Below are 18,636 nucleotides of genomic sequence, written 5' to 3' on the forward strand. Positions count from 1 at the left end.
ACAGGCGTGTGTGTGCACAAATAATCTAACACAACAAGGGGAGATTCGATGTGGTTCTGTGTGTGTGTATGTGTGTGTGTGTGTGTGTGTGTGCGTGTGTGTGTGTGTGTGTGTGTGTGTGCGTGTGTGAGATGCATGTTTTCAACTCCTTGGGAATACACCCCATTCTTTAACATCCTTCATCCTCCATCCTCCTCCTCTTTCCTTTTTAGTGTGCAATATCATCACAGTTCTTTTTTTCTGCATTCAGACGCCGCTGTTAGTTCTTTTTTTTTTCCTCACCCACCCCTCCAAAAGCATTTGGAATTAAAAAAAAATAAAATAAAATAAAAATAAAAGATAGATGGCTCTACCTCAACACTTCCACAAACGATGTCTAAACTTGAACACTACAGCATAGAACAAGAAGCTATAAAAATATACACACACCTGGGGCGGGGGGGTGGGCCAGGGGGGTGAAGAGGTCAATAACTGGGGTTAAATTAATATTTTAAAAAAGGCAGATTGTACTACGGTAAGTTGTGAAAAATAGAAAAAGGTCTAGCAACAGAGGCGTCGTCTTTTTAGCGGAGAGCGGGTATAACAAAACAATAGAAAATAAAAGAAAAACATCTATTTACTGGATATTTATATATATCATCTATACGTGTTGATAGCCATTAAAAAAAAATACTTTTTTTCCTTTTTTTTTTTTTTCATTTGATAGCCGCTCACTATTTTGTGTTTTGGTATTTTTAAGACAAGTCTAAAGAGCACAGTCACACCCATGTAAAGCACACACCCACACCCACATACACGCACGCGCACACACGCACACGTTATTAAAATATACAAGATTCTGAGTGTCATCGAGGCCAGGTCACGTGACTGACCTCCGACCCAGCTTTTTTTGATTGGCCGAGTCCCCGAGCCCCCCCTCCCCTTGTGTTCCGAGTATTCCTAAAGGAGCGTTGGCGGCGAGAGGCGGGGCTCGTCTCTGATTGGCTGATGGCGCTCCGAGGGGCGGGCTGCTGGGTTCTAGGCAGGTATGGCGACTATGAGTTCCTCAGCACAAAGTGGGCTTTTATTTAAGTATTTTTAAGCTATTGTCTTTTGATTCTCCTCAAGTCCAAAAGCCACATTTGTGCACTTACAAGTGCATTTTGGGAACGACTCCTTGATCCAGCACGGGTCAAAGAGGTTCCGGCCATGTTCTGGAGGGCTGGAGAACCCCCACGCACACTTGGCGGCCCGCTCAAGTGAGATTGGGTTTGGTCGTGGTTCGTTTCTGGTGGATGGACAATGAGTTGTGATGGCGGACCGTGTTGTGGCTCCATTTTCGTGAGGGGGCGGGGACTGGAGTGATGATGGGCAGATGGAGGCACTCCAGTTCTCATACTTTGTAGTAGATGTTGGCCGGGCTCTGTGGCGGCATTTCCTGCACGATGTAGACGGGGTGTCCGTAGTCGCCGCTTACCTTCTCGTAATGCGGGCAGTAGGCAGAGTCCGACGTCCTCAGCGGGATGATGATGTCGCTGGGCTCCGAGCCGTTATTGTTGGAGCTGGAGATGCCGCCGCCCCCGCCACCCCGCTTGGGGCTGGTGAGTGACGACAGCGACAGCGGCGGGTGGTGGGTGTCCGAGTGCTTGGCGTGCCGTCGCCTATAGCACACCACGCAGATGACGGCGGTGACCAGCAGGAGAAAGGCGGAGCCTCCCGCCGCGCCGGCAATGAGGGCAATGTTGGACGATTGCAGGGGGCCGTTCTCGCCGCCCCCTTCGGCTCCTCCGAAGGTGTTGGGTCCTCTTGAATGGGTCGAGTTCCCGCCTGGAAAAAATGAAGCGCTACTTTTAGCGGTCGTGAAGTCAACCAACAGCACCGCAGAAACTTTTGATGAGCTATCTTTACAGTACCGCGAGAGCATGAGAGCTATGAACTAGAACATTAGGTCTACCTGCAGTATCTAACGAGATCCTGTCAGTTTTTCTTATTTTCGTTGACTTGTTTGGCTGCATGAGGGTCAAAATATTAGGAACAGCTGTCAGTTTGGAACAGCTCTCTTTTGGATCTGAGGTGTACGTAATATTGTAGTTTCTTAAGGCTGTGCAGTAGTCGTATTCTTGCAAAGTAGGCTACCAAAGTAACCGCTTTTCAGCACCCTGACACTGGGGCACCAGCAAAGCCACAGTGTATAATCAAGGTAACACACAGCCTAACAACACTGTTTCCTTAGCGCTACCACCAGGCCTTGTGACCAGAACCACTTTACTGGGCGTCTGGCCATACACACACACACACACACACACACACACACACACACACACACACCACGGCTCGCCCTCCTGTCTCTCCCTGAAGCCCAAAAACCTTTGCCGCCTTCTCTGCAGGAAGTCGTAGGTGAATGATGCTAGGTCGTGCAAGTTGCATGTGGCCAACTGGTTAAAGTCCTAAATCCAAGTTCCTGCTGTATAACGTGCTCTGATTGGTAGAACATTATTCTTGGCACGCGTCCCCCCCTTAGCTCCTGCTTCCTCTCTCCATCTTGGCTTTATTGGAGCAGTAATGACCTACCTTGCTCTGAGCTCACCACCCGGCAACACACACACATATACGGTTGTGCTCCCCGTCGCGCAGGACTGAGGGCGAGCAAAGCGCTAATGCTTGTCTCCTCCGGCTTTCTTCCTCCCTCCATTAACTGTCATCCCTCATTCTCCATCTCCATTATGACTGTCACCTTTCACTGGCTCTCTGCATTATAAACCCTCTTCCATCACCTCTACACATATTTTTTTGAACAACCAATCACATGCACCTATGTTCCTTTTTTCATGGCTAAAAAAAGAGAGTGAGCTCTTTTTGTGTGTAGATTCTAAGGGGTCATCCTAAGCTGACCTGAAATCCACCGTAGAGTGGCAAAACCTCCTTAATTATTAGGGTTTTACTCAACATTACATACACCTGCGTAATCCAATGGGAGCTGCGTTAAAAATCTGCAGCTTCACATATTACTATATTGTTAAAAACAGTGTTAAACATCTTTGCAAAGGCACTAATGCACATAATGAAATGGCCAGGGAATGAACATGTAAGGTCAAAGTCACAAGAATGAGATGAAAAAGCTGTGATGTAACCGAGTCTTGCATTTCACAGTGCAGAAATCCACAGAAAAAAGGCTGAGTTAAACATAATGAAAAACAAATATAAAGTATTCTGTTTCGCCTGCTCCCCTTTGCTTGGCAATTACTCTTGTCTCACTCCTCCTCGTGCACCTCACCCTTCTGTCTGCTCCATCACACCCCTGATGTGGCCCCCTCCCCAAGCCTCACTCCCTCTCCCAGCCAGGCTGCAGCATCTAATGACAGTAATAACTCTCTCCAATGTTGCCTCTGGTCTCGCCCTGGCTCCTTGCCTCCCTTCTCTTCTTCCTGCCCATCTTCCTATCTATCTTTTTTGTCCTTCGCCCAATGTAGCTATTAGCCATCCACTGCCCGCGGCACTTCGCTCCGAGGGAGAAGGATGGAGAGAAAATATATGGAATTAAATAGAGAGATCCGCAGATGTCACCGCTGCACATCCTCCATCTGTCGCCCCCTCCTCCCTGAAACCCGCCCTCCCTGCTGCTTTTGTTGTTGTTTTTTATCCCCTTCCCTCATCTACAAGCCTTGGCTTATTTTCTCTATCCATCTTGTGGATCATGTCCATTTGGTGCTTACCTGAGTTCCTGTTGGTGGAGCGTCCCGCTGTCTCCTTCTTGGGAGGCAGCCCGTATGGACCTGTGAGAGGGTGGACAGTGTCAGGATTAGGTTCTAACCAAGAGATAAAGACCTCATTTCCTGTTCATTCCTACTATATTGGGCTTCAATGTGTAGCAGCAGAGTTGGGTATCAATTTTTTTGTGTAATATGTACTAAATAATCCATAAGAGTACTTTTTTTGTACCGTTTTGTTTAGGTATTAAGTGTAGGGGTTTGATACGGGCTGAGCTAAACACACGTCAGTCCAATGATTGGTCAAATAAGCAAGGATGAAGACATGGAACAAAAAATGTTAGATGTCTTAGCTATGATGTCTTGCTGTTTACATAGCCGCGAACAGGCCAGACCAGAATTTTGCCCTCCAGACTCTCCTGTGATGAGCCAAACTGGACGGAAATGTTTCCAGTGAGGTCGAACGGGATAACGACGAGAGTTTGTTGTGTTGTGTTTTCGCCGCAATCACAGAACGGCTTGTAATCTGCGGCCCGCTAAACCAGCCCATCTGCCTCACTAGCCCTCAGTAATGGTGATTAAAGTGCACTGATGTGACACGCACACACACTCGAATACACACAAGTGGTGGTGCCCATGAATAAGATGGAGAATGGAGTTTTCTTGAACTCTGGGCCATCTGGACATGCAGGCAGACAGCAGCGGAAATAGATAAGATGAGAGGGCTGACTATGGATTTACTCCACACATATACCAGCCACCTATACATCTTGATGTACCCAGGTTCCAGGGGGAGCAGGGCTTTGACCTGTGCTCTAAGCTGTGCACGTGCTTCATTGCGCACAGCAAATCCATGCAGCGCACCAAATACAATCCAACCTGAACTGGAAATAAAATAAACACGTAACAATTTATTCTGCACCATTTTGCAATGCAACTCAGTGAGTGACAGAGAACAAGCGGTAACAACATATAACACAATGACTGTCACTAGACGCTGTCCAGCCAGTTACAAGTTCCTGTTTGCACGTATTTACTTATGCAGCCAATTAATTCATTAACAGAATTCATTATAAAACATGCTGCAAAGTCAAAGTAGACAGTTTTCGGAGTGAGAAGAGTGGAGTGAATGTATTGAGTGGCATAACGGTGCATGTTTTATTGCCATGCTTTTATTTTGATGGCCGGACGTACTGGGCACAGGAACTGTTATGCCGAATTTGTGTTGCTAAAGGAACCGGAAGGTCAGTGGAGAGTTAATTTAGGGGGCAATACCTCTCAATTAGACAATTTCAAGGGCCCCTGGCAAACAGGTAATTATAAAAAAAATTAACGTTTGGGCTTTTATTGCCTTTATTTGTGTGAAACGATTTTTGTACTATTTAAACAGGTAATTATAAAAAAAATTAACGTTTGGGCTTTTATTGCCTTTATTTGTGTGAAACGATTTTTGTACTATTTGACACAAACCTGAATTTAACTTGATGCATGGTTTAGAGTAATACGAATAAATGGGAAATGAACTGTTCAATAATTATTTTTTAGCTCAAGATAACAAAATTAACAGAATAAAATAATATAAATAAATACCTTGATTAAATAAAAATCTGTCGTGCTCTACTTAAAACAGAATACATTTAGTTTCAATTTGCAGGGGTCTCCAAATTTCATGGCTATCCATGGCTATTTCATGACTGACAACCTTTAGGGGCTATCCACACGGAAATGTTTTCAGGTCAGCCTTTCATCCACACGAGGACGAAGACGACAAGCTAGGCGGATAACTTTAGCGACAGTACAGCCAGTGACAGCGAGGCAAAGCGTGTAAACAAAGATGGACAAAGACCAGTCGAACGGAAATACTGTAGGTTGGGTAAGGAAGGGATCAAACACGCTGGCGATTGGCCTAACCTGTGGCAAACTCAATACGAGACGCGTCATTTTGTTAGCAACCCTACGTGACACAGCAGACATGTAGGATTTGCCGCCGCACGCCAGTTTTTGTGATCGGCTTTGAAAGGCGTTTATGGGCATACGCCAATCACGTTTTTTTACGGAAATCAGCCAATATTGATTGGTGGCAGAGCATCCCTTGCAACCTGAAAAATCAGAGACCAGCATGTGTCAATAATAACTCCATAAAATCACACTTCCATGACAAACTTCTCATAGCTGTTCATCAGCAAGTATTATTCCTCTACCGCTAAAACTCAGTGGACTAGAGGCCAAGACAGTGCAAATATAACCGTCAACTTATGAAGTGATTACGAAGCTTGTCTTACCTTTCTGTTTTCTGTTTTAACATTGTTTCGTAACACTGAAGCTCTGTTTTTTATGTTTGGGCTTTCAGTGATGTTGTCTACAAACAATGACATTTGGTACATATCTTGGTGTTAAAGTCACGGTTTGGTACATTTTGGGTACATTAAGGGAAAGAAATGCACAACATTAAACTACTTAGCTTTGTGCTTTAACGATTTAAAAATGAAACTGCAAAAGTTCTAGCAAGTAATAAATACAATTCTCAAACAAAAAATGAATTAAACGTTCTTTGTTGGAAATGAGCGAGGCATGCAATTCTCCAGCGAAAGGCGAGGGGCGTTGATTTGCGGTGAGTCGATTCAGTGAGCAACGATGTTGTTGCTCAAGTACAATGGCACAGACAGATGTAGAAGGTCACTGAAGAGGGAACTACTTGATGTGTTACAACTGTCACTTTTATTGCAAATGTTGATCAGAACTTGAAGCAGAAGGCGTTCATGAAGCTGGGCCGCACACCCTCTCAACGAGACACAGACACGCACGAAATAATGCGACCCTTCCGATCCGTATCCCTACAAGGCTGGGTTTGATTTTTTGTGACGTTCACGTCACGCTACGTGGGAAGTTTTCGAGCTGGCATAGCGTACACTGGCACCTCAACACAGGAACACAAACCAGGCTTTACTCCACGCTTATAGTCTCCACCTGTACATTAACTGACTGATGCAGCAAGTTCGGGGTGGAGCCAACTGGATCGATCATGAGCTGCAAGCGAAGTTGACAGAGAGCAGGTTGGAAAAGATGCGCAATGAAATAGGCCAGGACAAGTCAATGCATGGACGGCAGGCGTGTGTGTGTGTCTGCGGAGTTGCAGAAAGGCTTTATTTAGTTGAAAAACAACATCGACGTGACCTTTCGGCCGCCGTGGTGATAAGATGGAGAGAAGAAATGGAGAGCTGCGGCGGCAACGGTGGTGTTTGAGTGGGCAGGGGAAAAGGGGAATTTAAACAAAATGTTGGCTGCATTTCAAGAGTGGAAGGTGTTTATTGATATGTTATTTATTTAAGTTGTGTCACCGTGTGACAGGAAGCGCTATTGTCATTCGCCGGTGCCTTAAAAAGAGCCGGAGAAGTATTTCTGTCTACTCTGCTGATGCAACGGGCTGATAGCGGCAGCACAATACACAAATCCCGATAACGCCGACTGAGCGTCGGGTGGAGAGAGGCGGGGTCATGTGAAGGACAGGTGGCTATTATGTGAAGGAATGTGCAGGTCAGTGTTTTAACAGCTTTTTTTTCACATCCTGAACAAAACCCCCAAAAAAAAGCCTGCGGGAATGAAGGCAAGGCTCATTAGCTGCAAACAAATTATGCACAGCCTAAAGCCAGAGTTTTAACAGCATTTGGAGTCACTGTGTGGTTATGCGGAGCCCCTTCTTTGCGCGAGTGAGCTAATGTTTATGTCATCTGTAATGTACAGTTGTGTGCACGAGAAAGAGGAGTGGAAGTAGTTAAAAGGAACTGCAAGGGGAGTCAACGGGGCTCATTAGAGCTGACTGATCCTACACTTCTGCGCTGTTCTCACCACTTAACAAGCTCTAATATGCTCACTGAGAGGAGCCACCCACTACGAAAGGAAGTGTGTGTGCCGTATATCAGGAGAGACAAAAGAGATGGATTAGAAGAGCAGGGAGATGCAGTGGACAGCACACAAAGACAAAAAACACAAAAAAAACAGGCAAATAAGGGTGCTTCATATTTGGGTCGGTTTAAAGGTTGTTCAATTTGTTCTGCTAGTACAGTTTGTTTGGTCAAGTGTGAAGACCAACATTCGAGCCCTGGTGTAGACCAAACAAGTCGACACAGACCCATCTTGGTCTGCCTGCTGTTCGGTTCACTTGAGCTCAAATGTGAACACTACACATACCAAAGACATGGACCAGTGTTAAAGGGACAGCATGCAGAAATGACTGACATATATACACACACACACACAAAAATATATATACAGTCAAACCTGTCTTAGCGGCCACCTTTATGGAACGGCCACCTGCCTATAGCAGCCACTGAAAAATCCCCCTCAGCAAATTTAAATGTTATAGACCCTGTGTATAGCAGTCACCTGTCCAACGCGGCCAGTGGCCACTCATTTTGTCTCCTTTGGTCAATATCTGACTGCATATAGCGGCCAAATTACCAACTCAAGTAGAAGCTTCATGCACGAAAAAGTTTTGTTTTTCAATCAATGAAGCCGTCGTGTGTAGACTTTAATTACTGAGTCCTAGCTCAGTCACAATCATTCACAAGATCCACACAAACTGTCAGTTGTTCCACATAAAAAAGCCGTCCTCTTTTGAGCTTGCTATTTCCTGGTCAAACATGTAACTTTAAGAGCATTTGCACCAAAACATTACCACAAATTAGGCTGGGAACAGGACGTGCTCCCAGCGACGCTACAAAAAAAAAAAAAACATACACTAGCATGCATGCGGCAGCGGGAGCAAAACTAAATTTAGTTAGTTTTTTTCAAAAGCCACTTGAAGCTCACTTTGGTGCATTTTACTTCACATTCACACTAGAATTTTTGTCATGGGACCAAAGACTGCACAATAAAGTTGACAATCATGTGACGTAACTGAAATATTCCGAACCAAAATGCCGTCTTCTGGATTGACTACATTGGTTACTTTGATATTCTGCTATATTTATCTGCTTAGATTTCACAAAAAGCTTCTAAAACATACTTTTTAAGAGCTTTTAGGACATATTACCAGATGTAACGCAAATATTCCAAAATAAAGTTCCGTCTGCCGAGTTGACTGTGTAGGTTATTTTTATATTCTGCTCTAGTTACCTGCTTAGAATTAAAAAAAAAAACCTTCTAAAATATACTTTTAAAGAGTTGTCACACACTGAGGGAGAGAACAGAGCCAAGAGACAGCACTTCCAATGCATTTTCTTGTATCTATTTGTCATTTCTTCATGACTTTTGCTGTAATTTTAACATTGGTCCATGTCTTCGGTCTGTGGAGTGCTCACATTTGAGCTCAAGTAAACCGAAATGCACCAGAGTTCACTTGCAAGCTTTGGTGACATATTATGTGACAGAACTAAAATATTCCAAACCCAAATGCCGTCTGCTGGGTTGACTGCAGAGTTCATTTTTATATTCTGTTTACCGGTTCAGATTTCACAAAAAGATTCTAAAATATACTTTGAAAGAGCGCACTTGTTACACACCAGAGTTTGTTTTAACCAAACCAAACATGACAAACGAGAGCACAGCCCAAGTGTCACACAATAAGTAAGCAGGAAGAAGACTCACTTTGCCCCACTTTAAGGACCACCTTCATGCCCTGTGTGGCACAAACTCCGCCCCTCATGCTGTCCAGACCTTGGCGCGTCCCATCTGACGTAGCTGCAGGGAAAGCAAGACAAAATGACATAGTTAGCTAAGCACACACACACACACACACACACATACACGGCCGCATTATGTACTCTACGTCCATTCAAACTGCACAGCGTCTCTCTATTTCAAACAATAAATTTCCCTCAACCATTCCAGTGAGGCGACAAGTGACATTTGCAGAAGCTGCAATTTAAAAGCACGACTTGAAACTTTGAAATGTCAAACGAAAAAAGGACGGCGGGCACTTCAATAAGTCCTCTTAAAGAAAAAAAAAAAATAACGCTGGCATACACCCGCCGCTGGCTTCACATACGGTGAACCACTTTCACGCCACAGTATAGGAGGAGGAGGGGATGCAATTTTGCCTTAAAGTGAGATTTCAAACATCTAATTGCTTTGCATTAAAATACTTTCTAGGGAGAAAATGAAAGCAGCATAGACAACGTTTGTCCATTATGTGGCACCTACCTGAGTCTTGTCTCCTTTTTACTCTTGTCCAACAACTGTCTTTCTTCTGGTCTACCCTTCAGCTCTGTGTTTTGTCTTCTTTGATGTCCTACACCTGTGTATTTTTTGCCTATTCTTATGTCCAACACCTGTGTCTTGATTTTTACCCAATTTTGTCTCACCAATCTATCTTGTTTCCTCTCTAAGCCTGTGTCCTTCTGTCTTCTTGTCTACCCTTGAATCCTGCACCTTAAGTCTTTCTTCTTGTCTGTGCTTTTTGTCCACACATAGGTGCTATACCTGTGTCCTGTTTCTTGTCTATTTAAGTTAAATGGGAGGACAAAATTGGACGTTTTGTAGATTGATATCCAGTAGATTAAGGTTAACAACATCCAGGAACCAATTTACCATTGGTCAATTGAGTATGTAAACTTCAAGTATGGTCAGATCTAATAAAAATGCTTTAAAAAGTGAATAAGAGAGTCCAAAGCATCTCCTTTTGCCAACGCTTATAATTATAATAACACCATTTGCTGTCCGTCAAACAGCTTGCAGCCTCAGGGCATCTTGGCAACATGGCAAGAATGTTATCATTTATATATTTATGCAAGAAGAAGAAGAAGAAGACGTGGGACAAACGAGACAAAGTGACAACCGCACCTCCTCAGCATCAATCAATCATGCACAACTCATCAGCTCATTTCCCAAAAAAACACCTGTCCTTCCTTATTTTCTATGTTGTAGCCACCGGGACTCCTAATTTTTCTTCACACAAGTGATTAGCCCGTCTGGAGGCAAGGAAGGAAGGAAGGAAGGAAGGAAGGAAGGATGGAAGGAAGGAAGCACAGTGAGAGACAGAGGGAAGTGTGAAGAAGATACAGCTTTACTTAACACCTCCTCCTTCTCTCCATCCATCCCTGCATAATGTGGAGTGTGAAAGCAGGAGGAGGACAAGATGGAGGTCAATGCACGATGCGTACTTGCACAAATAAGAAAGTAAATGACATCTGTGGCGCCCTCTATGGCTAGTGTAAGACATGCTAGCACACATGTCATTTCCTCAAAGTTTTACACACAAATGGTCAATGACTGATGAACAATTTGCTGCTAAGTCCCACCCGTCTACCTGCAAATACGTTTTGCTTAATAGCAGCCGAGTTTTTCAGCCAATCTTGATCAAATTTTAGACACACGTGCTTGTCAGTCCCCTAAAGGTGTGTGCCAAATTTGGTGGGGATTGGGCTAACCACACTAAAGTTATAGTGGGTGTTTTGTCGCATGCATTGAGTCAATTTCGAGTCAATCCGACTTATAGGGCTTAATAACAGCGCCACCATGTGGTGTATTTGTTAGAAAAATAATAGCACATGCAGCCCAGTAGGGGTGCATGTTGGTACTACCCTGATGCAGATACTGTAGCTATTATGCGTCATAAAAACACTCTTTATTTGAATGTGGACTGATAAGAGAGACAGGCCAGTGGGCCCGCCCACTCACCCTCAGCTGTTACGAGACTAATGTCCTCTGACACGTGGAAGGAAGGCGGGAAGGCGAATGGATAACAGGGGAGGTGAGGAGGACAACGTGGGCGAGGAGACAAGGAGGGCATGCGGAGGGTGTACGGGACGACAGGCCAGGAGACGTGATTGGCTGTGACAAGCTGTTGGTGATATGATGGGGACATGAGACCATGCCATGTGATGATGGAGTGACACAGTGTGCACCGAAGTCTCTTCTGGAAAACCTTGGAGTATTTGTGAGGTTCAGAGGATGTTGAGGTGTCCCCATTTTGAGAAGAGTAATGGATAACTAAGGAGGAGGAGAAAAGACGTGCCCATGCATGGGCGTGATTCACAATGAGATAAGAAGGGAAAGCAGAGACAAGGGAGCGATGAGTAATTGAGACAATGATGAGCACTGATGGTGGGATGTGACACGCCAGAGGACACAGGAGAGGAAGGATGTCTCTGTGAGGACCAAATCAATGGAATAAAAGTGCAGTCACGCCGTGGAGGTCTGCACACGAGGAGGCCAGGGAAGGACTGCAAAGATGACTAACCTTTTACGCATGTGCATCATCGCAGGATGAGGACATAGCCAGATCCATAATGCATGGGACACATGGCACACAGGCACACAGCAACAGAGCAAATAAGGAAACAAATACAGCAAATAACACAACACAAAGACCCGCCGTCCTGCTTATCTGCCTTTATGTCCTACACCTGTGTCCTGTTTTGTCTCTACTATTGTGTTCTATACCAGTGTCTTACCCCCAGTTTACCAGTGTGTCCTATACCTGTGTCTTGCTCCTGTCTGCTATGTGTGCTGTTTCTTGCCTGTCCTTGTGTCCTTCACCCGTGTTTTAATTTTGGTCCACTCTTGCCACAAACGTGCGACACTTGACAGGCATCATTTTAAATGTAGATTTGTGTCAAATAGTACAAGATTTTGTACTTTTGTACTAGTCACATACTACTATTTGACTAAATAGATCAGGTAACAAAAGGAGGCTCGACATTTCGGTCTCAGAAACGTTGCCATTAAATTAACTGAAATGTTGTTCTCGGTTCATGTTCAGCTAGTTGTTGAAAAAACTCGAATAAGTTATAAGTCCGCCCTCCCATGCAACCCACCACTACAGCTTCAAAAAGTCCTAGACACCCTGAGGTAGGCGGATAAAAATCAAGAAATAGGCAAAGGACACAATGGTTTACACGACTCAAGTCACACGTGTCGGACATAAGGGTAGACAAGAAACACAGTTGTAAGTCATGAGGGTAGAAAAGAGACCAGACATAGGTCAAGGACACAAGGGTAGACATGACTTAAGTCTTAAGAGTCTTCCTTTTGTCTACCTGTGTCCTTTTTTGTCTACGTTTATGTCCTACACCTGTGTCTCGCTCTTAATCCATCCTCCTTCCACCAGACTCATCTTCCCTCATGCCTGCCGTGCGTGTCCCACACGTGTTTCTTTACTTGTCTGTCCTTCTGCTCCCCATCCGTCTAGCTTCTTTCTGGCACCACCCGTCGTTTTCCCACCTGTGTCTCATTTCTATGTTGTCATTTTTTTCCCAGGGTTCGGTCTGTTCTGTCCTATGTCGCGCCCCCCCCCCACACAGCGTGCTATGAGTTCACAGTGCGCTCGCTCCTTGAGTGTCTGTCTGTGGAAAGTATTCCCGTCTGTGCAGCTTTGCCTTTACATTCCTCCTCTACGAAACCAAGCTAGTGTCTCAAGTGTGTGTGTGTGTGTGTGTGTGTGTGTGTGTGTGTGTGTGCAGCCATGTAGAATTTACAGTTGTCTTCCTGTTTAAATTTGTTTTGCACCCTCTCCAGTGCACCATGTCTGTCATCTAGATGATGACGAGCGTATAACCTCGTCTCTCTCTCACTCCTCAACCCCTCTGACCTCCTTCTTACAAAAACATAAAAAAAAACCCTGTCTCCCACCATGAAAATGGACTAAAAACCTTTTTCAGAAATTTGCTGACGCTTTTATAACCAGACTGTGAGCATTAATGAAGCCATCACAAGCCATTACTTTGTGGAGAAAAGGAATTTCAGTTGAAACAGAACAGGCTCTATTTGGACTCCACATGCAGGAGGGGAAAAAAAAAAATCACACACCAGTCGAGTATTATTTTCACTTTGCATTCCACCTCAGAATACACAACGCACCACTTCTTCTAACACAGCGTGAAGTTTCCTCAAACTTGTTTTTCAGCGACGAGAGCAGGTTTGTTCTCATCTATTGTTGCTGACAAAATGAAAACAATGAAAAAAGACCTCTGGTGACTGTGTTGTGGTTGTACTTCATCCCCAAACTGGGAAGCAGCAACAAATGACATGAAAAAAGACAAAAAGTCAGCCGGTTTTGGGGGCCTTTGTTGCATGTGCGACTGAATGGCATGCTTGAGCGTTGGAGCTGTGGACGGAGTATGTCACATGAAGTAAAAGAGTCAACGAATTCACATTTGAAACGGTCTTATCTACTCTCTTGCGCTCTGTGACAACAAAACCAGCTGGGTCAGACGCCCGCCCAGAAGAGCTTGGATTCTCTTGGGGTTTTCTTCACTTGAGGGAGTTTTTGCTTGCCTCCACTGCCAAGTGCTCGCTCACAACAAGGTAATTAGTTTTCTTTACGGTATAAGGAGCATGGTCAAGACCTGGTCCATGTGTAAAGCCGCTTGAGATAACTTCAGTTACGAATTGGCACTATACAGTCAAACCTTGGTTTTTGTACACCCCAGTTTTCATTTGATTTGTTTTTTGTCAAACATTTTCACAAAGATTTTTCCTCAGTTTTCGTATACCATCTCAGTTTTTGTACAGTATTGCACTACTCTGTTTGTCTTGTACCGAACGAAATCAAGTGCCCAAACAAAACACCGTGCGTGTTGCTGACTCACTGTCCATGTATTTTTTGGATCGTGACTGCTAAATAACCCGCCATGGGGCCAAAGAAAGTTGTGAGTGCCAGCAATTTGATAAAGGAGGTGAGAAACACTATTGAACTGGATCTTGCCACAATGTACGGAAAGTCCACATCAACAATAAGTTCCATTGATTCGTCATTTATAAATAGTTCATTGTTTTCTGTTAAACTATAATTATTCCTTTATAAAATGTATTTTTTGTGAATATTTTTGGATATCTGGAGCGAATTAATTGGATTTACACTATTTCCAAGGGGTAAAACTGACCCGGTTTTTGTACGTTTCTGTTTTCGTCTGATCTTCCAGAACCAATTAATGACAAAAACCGAGGTTCCACTTAATAAACAAAATTGATTTGATTCTAAAGATCAATGCGTTTTCGCTGAGAAATCAAATACATTTTACGACCTGTACATTTCCCGCAACAAAAATTTCATGGGTTCTTCCTTGGTTCATGCCCCTCCTCGATGTTTCATCAGAAATAGACTCAATAGTTTTTGCGTAATCCTGCTTCACACTTCCTGACATGATCATTAAAAGGCAAATAAACAACATTTCTCATGAAGGCATAGTGGAAAATTTATTTCTGATGGGAGTTCTGCTCAAGTTTAAGTCAAACATATTTTGAAATGAATTTCATGTCCGTTACCTTTGTGTGGATCTTGGCGCCGTGATCACAGGTTAGAACCCACATGATGTGTCACATGTGTCCACACCATTACCTCAAAGCACACGACACATTTTTTTGGGTCGGGGCGGGGGGCGCCACTCGGAATCACATCTTATTAACCTCCGGCGCCCACATGCATGGAACAAACTGGGCCACGCCACAGCAGTTGCTGACGTCCTCCCGTCCCAAAAAGTGAGCGCTGGAGCAAGGAGCAACACACATGCTTCGATGTTAATGGTTAGTTCAGGGGCACTGAGGGCTCAGACGCTGCTGTTTTCCGTCACGCTGTTGTTTACCTTTGACTAAATCCGTGTCACAATTCATGAGATGGCACAGCTTGAACAAAGTGTGTGCGTGTGCGTGCGCGCGTGTATCCTTGGTGGTGCATTCTGCTACAGCTGACGTTTCATGTACAAGAGCAAAAGGTCACGGTTGTTTTTAAATAAGTTGCTGAGATCACTCACTGTTGATAATCTGCAGTGTGTGCATCAAGACACAATCACTGTTAAAGCTGCTTACAGCCGTCTATAGGAGGGTGCAGGACTTATTTCACTCTCACATATGACTTTAGTTCAAGTCTGGCCTAGACAAATTGGGGAAAAACAAAGCGAATAAAAGTGCCAGTGAAGGGAAACGAAAAGCGAGAGTGGAGTCCAATGGCTTGCTGCATGATGTAACATCACTAAAGTGGCAGCCATGTAGGACAGTCACAAGCAATGTTCCATACAACTGGGTCAACGCTCCCATCCCGGGGCAGCGAGGGCATTCTTGAGTGTGGGTAATGTGTGTGTGTGTGTGTGTGTGTGTGTGTACTAACTGCTAGTGAACCTTCCCAGGGATGCATTTTGCATGCATTTTAAATGACTTTTTAAATCACCGCAAATCATCACTACTGAACTTTTCCTTTTCTTTCCAAGGTGAGCCAGCAGGGCGGTGAGTTCACTTTGTGTGCGTTTGTGCGTTCCGCCATCCGTCCTCCATTACATCAGCCAATAGACTGGAGGTCTGGAAGAAATGGGTCAAGTTCTTCTTCCGCATCAACCGTTTTCTCTTATTCCCAAGCTGTTCCCAGAAAAAAAAAAGCACCTCAAGTTGTCCACTCCTCCCATCAGGACGATGACGGCGGATCTACAGGGGTATTAAACACCCCCAGCAAGTCTAAGAAGTCTACATTTGTGTGTTCTAAATGATAGCCTGGGAGGACAGACTTATTCAAATATGGACAATCCTGAAATGTATACAAGACTCCCACGTCTTGTTGCTGCAGGAGGCTCTCTAAGTGTGCTTATGCAGATCAATGCACTTTTTCAAAAAATGGAACTGCTCTGTGTAAAAGTATGTCACAGAAAACACCCCCGGTTGTAAGTCTTCTACTCCTCAATCGCCGCACACAAAAGGGTGAAAGTTTGTCAAAACATGTGCCTCTACCTTGTTACAGGTGTGATTGTTTTTCTGTCAAATACACCACACTGCACTATTATTAAATCCCAAAAGTCGGGCTGACTTGAAATTTCTCGCACAGGTTTACACCCACTGTACTTTTAGAGTGTTTATCCAAATCCCCACCAAACTTGGTCCACAACTTTAGGGGACTGACAAGCACGTCTGTCAAATTTGAGCAAGATTGATTGAAAAATACGGCCGCCTCATGCAACAATTTTGCAGCCGCCGCAAATGTCACTCACAGTGGGGTGTCCTATTTTTTTCCCATCTACATCTACTTATAATTCATATTTTTGTCATTAATATATAGTGTATTGTTTTGTTTTTCGTGGTGAGCTGTGTCGCTGTAAACACAAACATCATCCTGATCTGCGGCGATGTCACTTGAGCGCAGTGAGGGGGAAAAACGGGAGACAGCAACACCCAACTTCAGGCTTCACATCTCCCATCACTTGTCAGACTGTCATCACCGTGCGTGCACACACGCACACACACACGCACACACTCTTCCGCCGAGCAGAACTCCACTGTGACATTGTCTGTCATTGCTGGATTACAGTGTTGGCGTCAGGCCTGCAAACATACTCAAGAAGACGCGGGATGAAAACCTTTTGGCCACACACACACAGAAAAAAGCACTGCTGATCCAATTCTGCATTTATTCCCAGGCGGAAAAATTCCCAAGCTGTCAGAGTCAACACTGCGGGCTGACGACCCTGGCAATCGTCAATAAGGTGGATATTTGGAGCACGGCGGCGTTTGGAGGGTGAGAACATATTCAGGTGAAGGACGAAAGTCTGCCTTGGAACCATAAGCACAGGAAGTGGGTCACGGGTCTGAAGGGAGGAACGATCTGTGACACGCATCTGGAGGGAAAAGGGGAAGCAAGTGGGAAGATAACGGGTGGCAGTTGGGGGGGGGGTCTAAATTAAGACGATGGGAAGCAGACGGGACTGAGAGTGGGGGAGTGAAGGAACAACTTGGACACTTTATTAGGTACGAAAACTCTGTTTGTTGATCGTTTCCAACCAATCTTGCTCCCTTTCATTGACTGATTAACAGCAATTGGTAGACTACAGTAAAAAAATACACATTTATTAGCTGATGTTCGATGACTGCGTCATTGTTCACCATTGTCCTAAAATTAGAATCCTCATAACTCATCCTCTGTTGTTTACAAACTGCTAACAACCATGAAGACCTTTTTGTCATGGCTGCGTCTCTCCAGGTCACTGCCATGTGTGTATGTGTGTGTGTGTGTATGTGTGTGTGAGAGACAGTGATAAGAAGAAAAGCTACTCTCTAGACCCCAAATGTAAGAAGCCCACCCGCATTCCAGTTGTACGATCTAATGAGATACAGTAGAACAACAAAAAAATCTTTTTCACAAGGAAAGGATCTGATGTTTAGCTGTCGCTGCTTCATTGATAAAATTTGCATCATAGCGCCTCCTTTGTTATTTGCTTATTTGTTAACAACATCTGAGACATTTTTCCAGGCGGTGTCACTCAGCAGGTCACTGGTGTGTGTGAGTGACAGAGAGAAAAGCTCTGACGAGCTTTGGGGGAGAAGTCTTTTAGCGCCACCTGTTGGTTTACATGAATAAATCCCTAACTCTTGACTATAAGATGACCTGTCTTTTCAGAGGGAAAAATACTGTCCTATATTTACAGCCTTTATATTTAAAGTGTATTACATGTCAATACACTGAGAGCTGTTTCTAATATTCCGATCCTCTGGCGTAGCAACCAAAACATTAGAAACAGCTAACAGCTCCCAAGCGCACATTCCTCCAACACAAACAAGCTTCAAAGCAGTGGCGGGACATGTCAGATATGAGGGGGTCCAAACAGCTTTCGGCACCAACGTTGCAAAACTCGCAAAAGCATGCAAGACTAAGAGGACTTGACCCACATCGGATCTCCCCAAGCAATGTCTGGTCTGTTACTAGCTGTTACTGTTAACTGTTACTGTTGATGACAATAGCTAGCTGAAAATCTAATGCATTCAATATATTTTTATGCTCTGGTGAATGAATGAATGAATGAATTTGACTGCCAAGATGGGAGATTATATAACCAACCTCTCCGAGAGGTGATCAGACTTTTACAACAAAGTATCAAAACTTTTCCTGGAGAAGAAAAGGCTGCATGTACTTCACATACAAATAAAAGGTAAGAACACAGTTTCAGGTTATTAAAATATAAATATGGTTCCAAGACGTATCAGAAAACATTTTGAAGACATTTTTTTCCACCAAAATGAATTATTCTCCTCTTTT

The 18,636-nt window shown here is 44.2% G+C and overlaps 1 protein-coding gene across 1 annotated transcript in view; it reads right to left on the reverse strand.

The window, feature by feature from the left end:
- Positions 1 to 217: 217 nt before the first annotated feature.
- The window catches only part of efnb3b (ephrin-B3b), a 69,932-nt gene continuing 51,513 nt past the window's right edge, over positions 218 to 18,636 (reverse strand). The window contains exons 3-5 of the mRNA XM_054800403.1: positions 9,273 to 9,365; positions 3,693 to 3,752; positions 218 to 1,806 (exon numbers count right to left, since the gene is read on the reverse strand). Of these exons, the coding sequence (XP_054656378.1) occupies positions 1,373 to 1,806; positions 3,693 to 3,752; positions 9,273 to 9,365 (587 nt within the window). The 3' untranslated portion in view covers positions 218 to 1,372. The remainder of the gene's footprint in view (positions 1,807 to 3,692; positions 3,753 to 9,272; positions 9,366 to 18,636) is intronic.

The sequence above is a fragment of the Dunckerocampus dactyliophorus genome, chromosome 15, assembly GCF_027744805.1.
Source record: "Dunckerocampus dactyliophorus isolate RoL2022-P2 chromosome 15, RoL_Ddac_1.1, whole genome shotgun sequence".
Lineage (NCBI taxonomy): Eukaryota > Metazoa > Chordata > Actinopteri > Syngnathiformes > Syngnathidae > Dunckerocampus > Dunckerocampus dactyliophorus.